Source organism: Nylanderia fulva, unplaced genomic scaffold (assembly GCF_048542155.1).
Source record: "Nylanderia fulva isolate GAGA-0341 unplaced genomic scaffold, ASM4854215v1 Scaffold119, whole genome shotgun sequence".
Lineage (NCBI taxonomy): Eukaryota > Metazoa > Arthropoda > Insecta > Hymenoptera > Formicidae > Nylanderia > Nylanderia fulva.
The window spans coordinates 173255-187974 of record NW_028189398.1 but is presented as its reverse complement, the minus strand read 5'-3'; the positions used below and the strand labels follow the sequence as shown (position 1 = coordinate 187974).

General features: G+C 35.6%; 1 protein-coding gene across 1 annotated transcript in view; it reads left to right on the top strand.

The window, feature by feature from the left end:
• Positions 1 to 9807, top strand: part of LOC114937556 (uncharacterized) — a 28511-nt gene extending 18704 nt beyond the window's left edge. The window contains exons 4-8 of the mRNA XM_085490121.1: positions 452 to 576; positions 865 to 1036; positions 1279 to 1457; positions 2127 to 2327; positions 3062 to 9807. Coding sequence (XP_085346247.1) covers positions 452 to 576; positions 865 to 1036; positions 1279 to 1457; positions 2127 to 2327; positions 3062 to 3308 — 924 coding nt within the window. The 3' untranslated portion in view covers positions 3309 to 9807. The remainder of the gene's footprint in view (positions 1 to 451; positions 577 to 864; positions 1037 to 1278; positions 1458 to 2126; positions 2328 to 3061) is intronic.
• Positions 9808 to 14720: the final 4913 nt, after the last annotated feature.

Below are 14720 nucleotides of genomic sequence, written 5' to 3'. Positions count from 1 at the left end.
TATTACTCGTCCACTTTCCTGTCATCTTTCTTAATGTAACGCTTAAATTACAATCGATATATCTTCTTTCAAGCGCCCATGAAATTTTGTAATAAAGTTTGTAAAATATGACTGTCAAACTTGAAACAGTTTATCTAACTTGTCTAATGTGATTCATTCTTCTTACGCATCAAAATTATCAGCTTCACAATATCGATACATTTCTAGTTGTAACAATAATCATCAGTTAATATTTGATTTGCAATAAAAGTCAAGGTATGAATAGCGCGAAGAAAATTTGAATTGTATCGATAATGAGATCGGCTTAAAACAATAAGAAAATATAAACATTGGGAATTTATCGATTCGAAATAGGTTGATTTGTCATGTAGATAGAACTAGGTGCGAAATAGGATCTCTATACGGCAAAGATATGGTTTAATACTTGGATCAAATTTCAATTGCATTTCAGGATAAGCATTATCTATGCATCTTGGCCGCCGACAGTCCTGATCAGAATTTATCGCAATACTTCTCTTTGTGCAACGACTTCATCCATGCTGCCCGTCTTCGCGGCGGAAACGTTCTGATCCATTGGTAGGTATACATTAGTTATATTAACTTTTAATAAAGTATGTGTCTTCCAATCACCAGATATCCTTTTACTATAGAGTTTTCAGTAAATTTAAAATTTACTCTTCCTCAACAAAAATTGTATATTTTTTCAAAAAAAAAGCACTTGTAATGTCTGGACAAAGAAACTGGGATAAAAAGAACATTTGCTGGTTTGGATAATATTGAGTGTCAGCAAAATTTTATGAAATTTGTGATTCATAGAAATAATGGAAACTATGAATTTTTAAATAAACACAATCTTTTTTTTAGTCTGGCAGGAATGTCAAGAAGCGTGACGGTGGCGGTAGCCTACATCATGAGCACTACCAATCTGTCCTGGAAAGAAGCGCTCAAAGTCGTCAGAGTGGGTCGTTCCATCGCGAATCCGAATGTTGGCTTTCAACAGCAGCTCAAGGACTTCGAATCCAGTCGCTTGCAAGACGTAAGTGATATCAAGATAATCATTTTTCTGTCTTTTACTTTATATTTCTTTCTTTCACTTCTTTTATTTCTATTTCTTTCAGACTCAGTTAGTGCTAAGCTTCTATTCTTTTGTTTTTCTTCTTTCTTTAATATTGTATTTTACTTTTTCGAAGATGTCATAATAATATCTTTTTAATTATTACAAAGATTAAAGAATTATTTCATAAAACTTTACTATTTAATGACATTCTTTTAATATAGGAGCGTCGCAGGTTGAAAGAGCGGTTTCCCAGTCTTGCTCTCGCTGAGTCAGACGCCGAGGCTTGCAGTTCCACCTTGATAAATTACGAAACACTAGCCCTAGCGAAAGAGGTGTGCGAGGGCAAATGCGCCATGGGACGCACTTGTCCGACTGGCCTTTGTCGTCAACCTACTAAAAGGTAATTGTATTGAAATCCTCGGCTATAAAGGTCGACTTGACTTTGTGACATTCGATTGTATTGTAATAAAAGTACTTTGTCCGTAAAAAGAGTTATATTGGATACTCTGAAAAGCAAGACCGATTGAAAAGAGTAAAGGATCCTTGAATAAAGCAAATTATGGATACATTTTTATTTGATTGTATTAACCGCAGATACAATGGAAAAAATATTCTACATAACAAATTCCTTATTATTATATCGATATAAAGAATAAATTTATGCATAAGCTTCTTTGTTTGTGAAATGGAATAATACTCGCATATTAAAAATTCTTTGCCAAAATAATTGGAATAAATGTTTAAAGTGTCTTTTTCTCCCACCCGCAAGTACATTTTGACACGTGGCACACATTTATAATTTTGAATTTATTTTATACAGAAATTTAAGAATATAAATATGATGTTTTTTAAATCGGCCAACAGAGCCAAAGCACGAAAAATTAATTATTCGGAACTGTATCTCTTGGTTTGAGATCATTAAGTTCCATATATAAATTAATGTCGAAACTTACATATGGAGAAATAGGCGCGAAAAATATAGGAAGAATATAGGAACAGAAATTTAACTTCTGCTGTATCGCCGACAAAGTCCTTATCTTATATGTATAATTATCATATCTGATTGCAGGACCATGAGAAGAAAGTCATCTACTAGTAGCATTGGAAGCGTATCGTCTGGTCGAACACCCCCGCAGACACCACGAATGCTACCATCTGCGCCACCCTCGCCTGCCCTGCACAGATCAGCGGGCGTTGTGTCTACGTCAAGACCGAGAAGTGGTCCGGCAGGATTGCATTCTTACACCGGAGGTTCCGCTCCGCCTTCCAGGTAAATCGATATCCTGAAAAAATTTCTTTTGCTTGTCCTCTTTCATATTTAAATTTGAAATTATTTTGTTGAAGCTATTGGGAGTTACTTTCAGTGTTATCTATTAGAATCTATTAAACTCTGAACAAACTTTTGATCCAAACCTCAATATTGAACTTGAGACTTTGACTATACATATATTTTTATTTCTTCAAATAAGCATGTGTGATTTTATTTTTATTCAAACAAAGAGTGGAGTTTTTGTGACTGCGAATTATTTTATTAGAATTATTGGGAACTACCTTCAGTATCATCTATTAGCAAAATCTAAACAAACTTTTGATTCAAATTCAAATATTGAAATTAACAAAATCTAAACAAACTTTTGATCCAAACCCAAATATTGAAATTAAAACTTCGAATATATATTTTTGCCTCTTCAAATAAGCATATGTGATTCCCTTTTGATTCAAACAAAGATTGGAGTTTTTGTGATTGGATTATTTTATTAGAGCTATTGGGAGTTACTTTCATTATTAACAAAATCCGAACAAACTTTTAGTCCAAACCTTAATATTAAACTTGACAATAAATGAACCTTAATATTGAAGTTCGATTATATATTTGTGCTTCTTCAAATAAGCACGCGATTCCCTTTTGAATTAAACAAAGGAGTAAATCTTTGTGATTTGATGAGATTAGGCTTACATAGAAATCACGTCTTGATGATTAAGAGAGAAAATTAATGCACACAGGGCGGTGTCAAGGGTGGACCTATCCGCGGCGGTCGCTTGCAGCAGCAGTAACGCCAACATCTCCGCCATAGGCAGATCGAGCGCGTTTTCCAGCAGCAATTGGCGACTGACTGCCGGTTCCGCGCCAAACACTCCGCGACCGACACCCCCAGTCTCGCCGCAACGTTGGCCGCGACGGCTCTCGTCGAGCCGTCAGACGCCACAATTGCCAGTACCACCCGAATCGCATCACTCGACGTTGACGTAGCATCGGGAGACGCTCGATTCGCTCTCGAGCTTGATGGAATGAGAGGGAAATCTGATGGAAGATCAACGAACCGTTTTCGAAAGTCCCAAGTTGCCTCTATACCTACCTTGTTCGGCGGGATAAATTATTAACCCGTTGTGCGTGCGGTCTTGAGGATTCAACAACTGGAGGAACACCTTCGATTAAGGAGAGGAGAAAGCTTTCGACACAAAGATGTATCTAAATTCTACATAAAGATGTGCCTGCTAATGTCTCGCATTCGGGACAATCCTGTCCCCTAACAGCACACATATCCCGATGACGTTCAGAGAACTTACTGAGGATGTTAGAATATCTTTTGGATATCTTCGGAACATCCTCTGAATGTCTTTCGGATATAGTGTGTTATTAGGGTCTAGTCTGTTGGGAAATGAAACTATTAAAGGTAAATGAGCATCTTATACATACATGAGGGGTAAGGTGTGATATAGCATGTTGGCACGATTCACATTTGATGATCGTGCCAACGATCAGAAACGTCGACACATCAATAACGCGCATATCGCATTAATGCTGGGAATTGTTGATGAATTTCGACTTAGGTATACAAATCGTTATACAATTGTTGCTTATCTGGCTACAAGAGAAAGTGCTATTATCGATGAAGATGGGATGGGGAATAGGAGAGAAGATTTTTTTCTCTCTCCCCGTATACGTATAGTTGCGGATGCATATTTCTTTAATAGCACAACATATCCGAAAGATATTCAGAGGCTATTCAGAGGACATCCAGAGGCCATTCGAACATCCTCAGGATGTTCTCTAAACGTCTTCGGGATATTCGTGTGCTGTTATGGATCGTGCGTTTTATAAGTAATAAAGTGATGAGTTGATTTTACGGTTATAGAACTTTTCATCCTGGTCGGATAAATTATGAGAAGTGACATCTCGCGGGCACTCTATATCGCTGACAATCTGTCATTTAGACATATTACTCGAGAGACTCGAGGGTGTTGAGCGTTCATATATATTCAGTCGCGTAACGATCGATCTGCGAGATGAAGTAATAAATTTGAAAGATTGACGCATTTGGGACGTGGAATTAATCCTTTGGAGCTTTATCGGTTCACGGCGATAATTGCTTGCAATTAAGTGCGGCAAGTTATCTCGCGCGCTTTTACGGCGCAGTTCAATCGCGCTAATAATGGCGCTCGTTAACGATATCCCTATACGTGCTACAACAATCCCTCCTACAAAGATAACGCGCGCGAATCGTTATCGACTAATTAATCAGTTGTGAAAAAGTATACTATTCGCGATATGCAATTAGCCGAAGGATTAATGAAAAAGAAAAAAATATATATATGTATATACGTACTACGTACATACTCGACCGTGTGATCGGGGAGAATATTATTTCCTTCTCGATTTAATAGGTGTGTTTAATAGATTTTTTACTGAGAAAAAGAACGTCGCAAATTATCGATGTTTTGAAATTTTTTTTTTTTTTTTTAATATATTGAGATTTCAAAAATTTTGACAAAAGGTCATTTCTATAGAGATTTTTCATCAAATTTTTCAATATAATAAATCTAATTTTAATTTAATCAGAAATGTGTTTGGATTACATTAGAATTTTTCAAAGTGGAGAATCGATATCTCTCGAAAACTATAGATCGTAGCGTATTGTGGCTTATGGCATTCTTCTTCTGATAAAAAATCTTGATGAAAATGACCTGTCAAATTGAGGAGCTCCAGAAATATACCATTCTTGCGATTGTAGTTTGTGGTAGTTTTGAGACAATTGATTACCCAGAGTAGAGAGAATATTTTTCGACATTTAGAACTTATGGCGTGAAAAAAGAGAGAATATACAAGACGTAGACACAAGCTCATGTTAAAAGGAACGAGATTGTTCAAAGCATCAACGATATATAAGTTCCCGGAACCCGGGAATCGTCTTGTAAAGAAGAAAGTCTGGCTCTGTCGGCAATTACAGGTCTGTTCTTTTCAGCTGAATTAGCTACACTAGTTCAGAGTTCATCTTTTTCACTCCATATTGAAAGGAACCCAAACAACGTCACGTTTAAAAACGGAATATAAGATGTCGGGATTAAAAAAATCTTATTGATGCCTTAAAGACATATTTTAATATGATGTCTAAAAGACATCTTGATGACTCCTTTAAGAGGATTCCTTAGCAAACAACGAAGTCCGATAAAATAAGAGCGCCCTCATTTTGGAATTAAAAATATTGGTAATTATCGATTAATTCTCGAAGAATAATTACTGATATTTTGCATTTCACATTATAAATTATCCCCAGGATCTTGTGTTTATATTCATAAAAAATATTACACATATACATATACAAAATATTTTTTTTATAAAGCACATAATATGATAAGTTGACAACTCGTCTGTCATTCGAGACGTATTGAGATCATATTGAGAAAAGGTTAATAAGGAAAACTGTAACTTCGTTATTATTTATCATTTTTCATATGAAATCGTAGAGAAGCATGTTTAATTCTATCAAATTAATGCGACAAAAGATTAGTAGTACGAAAATAATAATTGGTTGATAAAACAGATAATCGTGAAGGATCCCCTTAAGACGTCTTATGTCCCGATTCTAGATGTTTTGCTATCTGGGAGAGAGATAAATTCTGAACTAGTGCAGCCAGTTGAGCTGAAAGAACAACCCTATATACGCTCGCAGGCAACATAACGGGCTTTCGTTCCAATCCAGCAAACCTACTCCAATTGATTTCGTTCATTACCGTCCATACGCGCGTGCACGCGCGCGCGCGATTGTTGGCTTTCTAGCGAGATCGCACTGTTTTATCGCATATTGTTGAAAAAGCAGAGAGAGAAAGATATACGTATATTATATCTATATATGTACATACACATGCAACATACACATACGCGTGCATATACATATACCATATGTAATACATATTGTTGTGCGAAAAGGGCTTTCAGAGAATTTTATAAACGCGCGATCGATGTGACGATCGCGATTATATTATTATTATTATTATTATACACAGAGTAGAATGGTAGAGGCATTAGATAAAGGAAACCTTGTTGTTGTTGTTGTTGTTGTTTCGCCAGCACGAGCACCATTTGCAAAACGAGTCGAGATTTATGATAGTGTCGCTTCAATCGTCCTTCAGTATTACTAGAGTACACGATATAGCGTAACGTAGATCGGTTTTTAATCGTTTTACACGTACATGTGAACAAGCTGCGCGTATAAACAACGATATGTAAATCATCGATGCAGATGTAGTAAGCCGATCGTATTAAACGTGCATTTCGTATCATACATAAATTCGCAATATTTTCTAAAGATATAATTGAATCCTGTTATGAGCAGAATTGTAGAGTGAAAAATATTGTTGAGAGATAAATTTTTCTTCCAATTAAACGTATACAAAAATTTGTTCTATTGCATTATATATTTTGGGGAAAGGTTATTTAATTCTAAGGAAGAAAGGACGAGTTTGACTTTTGTAATGTCGCGCCAAATTTTTATGAAACTTGGATTAGATTGATTCATAATTTGTTTATAGAAGAACTGAAGGAAAAAGCAATATTTTATAAGAAAATGTTTTATAATTGTTACGTTCTCGAAATACAGAAACATATGTAAATGAAGCGAAAATTTGATAAATTTAGCGAGTGACTTTGTGCGTTAACATTTAATTTAAAATATTACTTTACAATGAAATAATCATTTAAAAAACTAATCTACTAAAAAATACGAAGATTAGAAACGATATAATTATAGTTTGTAAAAACATTTTAACTGCAACTCAATTTTTGTTATGATAATTTATTGTTCAATTTTTTTTCACTTTTAACATTACGATTTACAAAGCAATTTATGCAGGGTGTCCTAGACCATATAACCTCTGTTAATGACAGATTTCTGGGATCATTTGGAGATTTTTCCTTAGCGAAAATGTCGAGGAAGCCTATCATTTTTGCATGTTCTCAATTTTTGCCTAAATTAACTCAATTTAAAATTCTATTAAAGTAAATTCTACCTGAAATTAACAGAAAAATATGACATTAATATTTAGTAAAGAATGTTGCTCTTCAAATGCAAAACAATTAAAGGCAAATACGAGCCAAATCATAATAAAGCGTGAAAATAAATTTATTTACATATTTAAAACCAATCAACTAAAAATTAATATAAAATACGAGGATACAATACAAATATTATTTAAGACCGATCGATTACAAAATTAACTAACATGAAAAAAATAATATTTTATTTCCATAAGACTTAGTTTGCAAAAAACCTTTTATTTTTAATATAACTCGAAAATTATTAGTACCTCGATATTTTCGCTGAGAAAAAATCGTCTCCAAATTATCCCAGAAATCTGTCATTAATAGGTTATACGGTATGAGACACCCTGTATAATGAGAAAGGAAACAAAATAAGTCACAAGCAATCTGAGAAGCAATGCGTATATCGTTGATCGAGATTTCTCGAAAGTCAATAAGATTAATTAATTATTTAATAACACACACATACATACATACATACATACATACATACAAAATAAAGAGTTACATACAATTCTATTCCTGAACCGGAAGGAGCGGAAGACTCTACGATCGCTCTACGTATATCGTGGAGGAAATTAGCGTAACGCAAATGCGGGTTTTTTCCGCGTGAAATATAATATAAACGGGATTACGAGTTCTCTCGTTTTTCTCGAGGAGATTGCGTCGTCCCGCGGAAAACAGGATAATTTCGAGCCGAATGCGCCTACGTTAAGATCCATTGTGAAACAGCTGTGCTCCACGCGATCGTAAACTTTGCCCGTATATCGTCACGCGTTTCACGTTTAATGTTCTCCATAAAAACGCGTTAATTAACCCGCAATCGAGTTACCTTTCGATCGTCGATCGATTGTTCGCCGATATGAACCTGATATGAGCGTTCGTACATATCGTCTGTGCATTTTAAATCATGTACCTAATATACAGAGTATACCAAAAAAACCATGGAATATGTCCTTTCAATAAAGGATCCTCCGGCCAATTAGAAGACAAAGTTTCCTGAAGTGAAAACATCGAGGAGGATTAATTTTTTTGCAAGCTTCCAATTTCTGCCATTATATATATCTTTGTATTAAGTCTTAGATGAAAATTTTGCCTGAAATTAACTAAAGAACGTAATTGCGTTAATTAAAAATTACCGTCAAATTGGTCAAAGAATCTGTTATTAAAAGGATATCCGGTGACTTTGATCACTCTGTATCCTATTTTAAAGTTGCAACATACGAAGTTGGATTACGGTTATCACATATATTTAGTAGAGAGTCGGTACGAAGAATTTCAATCTACGCAATTTTAACGGGTATACTAGGGTTGCATGGAGCGAGCTCATCCTCTTTGACTCGGAAGGGAGAATGTAAAAATCGGAATTTACATTTATTTTTAATCTCCTCCGTTGATCTTATAGTCGCACAAAGTGGTCCAAGAGAGTTGACAGAGAAAAATACATACATATACATATATATACATATATCATAAATCCGTAGTTACTATATACCTATATATTTTTGGAAGATCTGATCTCTGAGAACACATTTGCTCCATGTGACGTACACACTTTCCATAGATAACATATATACATATACATAGATACGGTACTACTTTTTTACAATGTCGATGTTAACGATCGCACATAGATAGATAGGCGAATATAAGGTAGAGAAGCTTCCCGGAGTATCGAATGATGATGTGATCGAAAGGGTGGAAGCGAAGTATCGAAGTAGCTTATTTGAAGCATCGCTAAAACTAAATAAGTAGCTAAGTCTCCGGCGACGTGTAATGGGCAATCGAAACCGATAAGCGGAAAAGACGCGATGAAAAAAATCGCTGGACGATTTGTAGACGACGTACAGTGATGACTAATAAGAGGGATTTCGCAGAAATCAGAGCACGAGCCTTTGTTTCGTCGAAGCTTACAAAAATAAATATGATACATTGTTAAAAGAATTAAGAGTTTAACTTGTTAAAATAAATTATTTCATTCATGCGAGCGAGAGAGAGAGAGAGAGAGAGTTTACTGTGTATTTTACGTTGTTGTATAACACATAAGCTTTCATTATAAGCTCAGAAATTTTCCCAGGTAGCAAAATTAGTCATTTTGATGTCATTTTAACATCAAATTATGTCAAAATTACGTCAGAATGATTAATTTTGCTATACCTGGATTATTTGATAATTATAACTTTGCTAAATATGGAAAGAAATTATTTATTATAATACATCGTTACTGCAATAAATTATTTCTATTATAATAATTATTCCGCGATAAATATTCGTATTTTAATGAACAAATTCACTCGATAAGATATTTTGACACAAATCAAATTTCGCGATATCCAATAAATAATCGGTCACGTAAGCGAAATATGATTGCTTTCATATCAAATATACGATAATAGCTAGAATTTATTGCGATGACAAAATTATTTATCAATATTTGACTTCTTATTACCTATTATTTTCTATAAATGCGAGTTTAATAATACGAATAAAGAGAGATCGCAAAATAAAATATAAATTTCCAGACAACTTGATTTTCAAGAGCACATTTCTATTTTTATCGATAATAAATATCGCGCGATATATCGTGCATTCTTTCTATCTGATATCGCATTTATTATTTTGTTCAGCTGTTAGTCATCGTTGCACGACGAAGCATCGCGTCGCGTTTCGTATCGTATAATCGTGATTTTCTAGCAATAAGCGGAGATTATCGACGCTCGAGCGAGCCGGCAAATCGCGGGGCGCCGGTTATCGTTCTCGTAGATATTAGCGCGAGCAAGCTTGGTCGTTATACACGAACACAGTAATACAAAACACACACTCACACACACACACACACGCGCCGCTGTGCAAACTGATTCGTGCGATTGGTGTTTTTCAACAACGGGAAACAGTCGTACACTGTGTAACCTAATGTTAGGTTACGTTAAGTTAGGTCGATTGGTCACTAGTAACTGGAACCTTTAGAACATATACATATAAATGGAAGAAAACTACATTGGACGCAATATCAACACGTTAGAAGAAACTTAAAGCTGCTAAAACTTACAATACCAGTTTATGGTCCGAAAATCGTACCAGTGACTAGGTTAAAAAAAACCATCAAGAAGAAGAATTGAGTACTATAAAAAGGAAAAAGGAAGCTTGTGTCTAATATGGGTGCGAGAGGGAAAGATATATATAGTACTCCCAATCGGTCCCAATATATGTGCTATATTCTATGGTTCTATATATTGTTATCATTGTTAGGTCAGCATTTTGGGATTATTGCAAAATGTTTACCAGTAGAAGTAGGAAATAAATTATTCCCTGTTCCTATTGTCCATATTGTGCAATAGACCTTGCTCTTTTCTTGCCAAATTAACAATACGTAACCATAGCAACAATGATACTGCAATGGTATATTGCGAGTTCGAAATTACTACGATGTTAGACACAGAATGGAAGGTATAGACTATTGTGTGTGTGCTCCCAATATGCACTGATATTATTATTGTCATGTTTTTCCATAATAATTGGAAGAGAATTGTTATGTCATCTTTTGGGCCTATCGCAAAATATCTACCAGGAATAGGAAATAAATATTATTCCTTGTTCCTATTGTCTGTATTATGCAATAGATCTTGCTCTTTTCTTACCAAACTAACAATAGGTAACCATAGCAACAATGATACTATATATTGCGGGTTGAAAATTACTACCTTCCTCTCTCGCATCGATATTGAACACAAGATGGAAGGTATTAGGTCTGTTCTTTTCAGCTAAACTGGCTGCACTAGTTCAGAGTTTATCTCTTTCCCTCCAATGTAGAGTAAAAAAGATAAACTCTGAACTAATGCAGCCAGTTCAGCTAAAAAGAGAGAACAGATCTATAGACAATTTTCCTTCCATAAATATGTTCTAAGGTTGAAACGATGCTTAACTTTGCTTAACTTCATCGCTAAAGTATAGGGCAGTCACTTTACATAGCGTCTTCAAAGTTTTAAATTTTTTTGAAAAGTTTACCTCCTACTTATCTTCGGAAGAGTTATCACTCCATAGAAGAAAATACCAAATATAATAATGTATTACACAGTGTCGCCTGAATACGTTGCTGGAAAGCACTTATTGATTCGTACTCTGTATACTCGTACTTAGAAAATTCGCTATATAGAGAAGGCTCACGATAATTTATTTTTCTAATGCCTATAGCGTCCATTCAACCGTAAATGATATCTGATTGCGATAGGGGTAAGCTTTGCAAGGGTTAAAGATAGCGTGACGATTTTCGGTCGACGCGATGGAACGTCGAGATATCGAGACGTGAAGAGATTCCTGATACTTTCATCACACACGTACATACATAAAATACCATACATCGACAAAAATATATAACACACGATAAATCATTGTGTCGCGTGATTTTATTATTGTTGCACCGATAACGTTACTTTATTAAGGCCATGTGATATTTTTGTAAGCTGCAGAAAGAAAACGTTTTGGTTCACGCTAAAAAAAGTGTTGTAATTACTGAATTGCACCTCTCCTCTCCTCGAGCGAGTCTCTTTCTCGCCGATCTTCCCTTCTTTCATCGTCGTAACAACTCTATCCGCGATAACTAGTGAAGTTCCGTTAATTTAACTTTAATGAGTTTACTCCCCGGCCTGCGAGATAATTTGATCAGCAGATTCTATATACCAGCGCTATTATCTTTTTTCGCTTGATATTGTGGAGCTGAATACAGATTCGGGAAATATGTATGATTAATTAGTTAAATTTTTTTGAGTTTTTCTTTATAAATACAGAATTATCGTTAGCGCTACAATCAACCCCAAGTTCTCCTATGCCGTATTAGCTACCAGGAACCAACTCACGTTAATATCGATTGATACATTTGATTGATGGTCTGTTTGTACAGGTATAATACACACGAGTTATATCCCGTGAGGAGAAGCTAATGCTTGCAGAGATGGCAGTTTCCGGAAACGGTGACAGTCAATTAATTGAAGCGTCGAAAACAAGACTAGGTAAAACGACTGGGTGTACAAAAAATTCCAGTTATGTGTCTGATTATTGAAAAAGGAGAAAGAAATGAGTGTAAATTTTATTTTAATATTCTCTCGTCTTAATTTTAGCAAACTACCCAGATAGCAAGCGTCGAATGACGTCACGTTGACGTTTAATGACGTCAGTTTGCTACTAGCGTGACTTTTCATCTGTCTCGATTGATCTACGTCTGCCACAATAAAAAAAAACTCGAACAAGTACGATTTTTAACGCGTGATCGCTCTCATATTTCAAGTCATCGGCACGACTTTCCCGAGGGACACCCTGTGAATGGCGTGTAAATTCGTGTCTATTGGAGAACGGTATATCGCTTTGGCGCGGGAGACACGTAACAAGGTGAGAAAACGACAGCGAGGACGATCGATTTGCCTTGTTAATTATCGCATACAAATATGCAGTGCACACACATCGGCGCTGTGTATACGTATGCATGTATGTTTGTGTACTCACACGAAGGGAAGGGGATCCTCGTAAGCAACGCCAGCAGTTCATATATTTGTGTAGTACAGAGTCGCGCGACATTAATTATCCGATCCCGGCGACCGAGTAATTTGCCCATCTGTTCACCCTTCTTCTCTTCTCTCTCACTCGTCTTGTTTTCCGTTTTCTCTATCTCTCTATCAGTTCCATCCCACCAACTCCCTCCCTCCAGCCCTCTCTCTCCCTGCCTCTAGGCGCAATCTGATCCAATGATAACTAGTAAGTACAATACATGTGGACCTTCGGGAACAATATACACGCGATACACAAAAGGACCGGTTGTTAACCATGTACAATCAGTCGCACAAGAGCGTCGTTTACGTGTCTTCTCGAAAGAAGGATTATTATTTTGAAACGAAAAGAAACGTACACTTTCTCTTCGATCGCTTTTTTCTTTCGAATGTTTCCTCGTCTCAACATGGTATTTCTAAACATGAACGCCGTGAAGGGGTGCACTTGCATCCTCCTGGTTCTGGTTTATAAAATAGAGGATGTCCCATTGGAAATTGCTGAAACTAATCAGCTGTCATTTTTTAATGCGCGCAGTTATTGAGAAAACAAAAATTGTGTTGAGAAGAGGAAAGTCTGCAATTTTTAATGGATATAAATAAAATGTTTATTCTTATTGATAAAAAGTTATGAAAAAAGTGCTAATATAATCACATAAAATCAGATAAACTAATGATAAATAGTTTCAACACTGTCAGATTTATTAACAGCTATTAAAAGGATCGTCGATAACATTAAAAATGACATGTTAGAACAAGTTTTTACGAGTTTTCGTAAAAGAACAGAATTTTGTACAAATTCAAATGGTGTACACTTTTCGCAAAATATTTATCATTAATTTACATATGTGATTATTAGCACTTTTTTTAATAAAATAAACTCGTTATAATAAAATAAACTGTTTTTGTATTACACGTGCAGGCAAAGTGACACTTTCGGTGCGTGTTTTCTGTGCGGAAAGCGGCCGATTTCCCCCACCACCATCTAGCGGCAACGCGGTGAGTGAATAAGCCGCATTTAAAGCCATTATCTACGGCTCAGCCAGTTAAAAGTCATTGTATACGGCTGAAGCCGTAGGAAATGTATTGAACACGGCTATTCCCCCACCTTGCCGCGGCAAGATGGCGGCGTGCGATCGGCCGCCTCGCGCACAGAAAACGCGCAGAAAAAGCCACTTTGCCTGTACTTGTAATACAAAATAGTACGTGTATCACGTGCGGATTGACAATTGTTCACTCGCCTTCGGCTCGTGCGTCCATTCCCCTCACTCGTGACCAATTGTCAACTTTCCGCACTTGATGTATACTATTCTTTATAACTGCATACATTAAAAATGACAGCTGATTAGTTTCAGCAATTCCCTATGAGGCACCCTGTATATGGAGAAGGAACCGAAAAAAATTCAGTAAAAAAATGTCATGTAATATAGAATAACACCGATTATAATTTTTTCAATTGAACAAAAATTCAATACTTAAATATATATTAATTAACATTTGTAATAAGCTTTTTTGGGTGCACCCCTAAAAGTAATTCTGCCGGTTCCCATGTTTCTAAGAGTTAATCTAATAGCCAAAAAAGACTTTCATTAGCCATATAATTAGATAAATTGGAGGTGATGAAAAAACGAAGAAGTTTTTCTATGGAGGCTTGACCATGCTTTTTTATAAAACTTTGCCAAAAAGACTTTCATTAGCCATATATTTAGATAAATTGGAGGTGATGAAAAAACAAGGAAGTTTTTCTATGGAGACTTGACTGCTCTTTTTCACATAACTTTGACCAGTTTATTCTGAAAGCTCGGACACA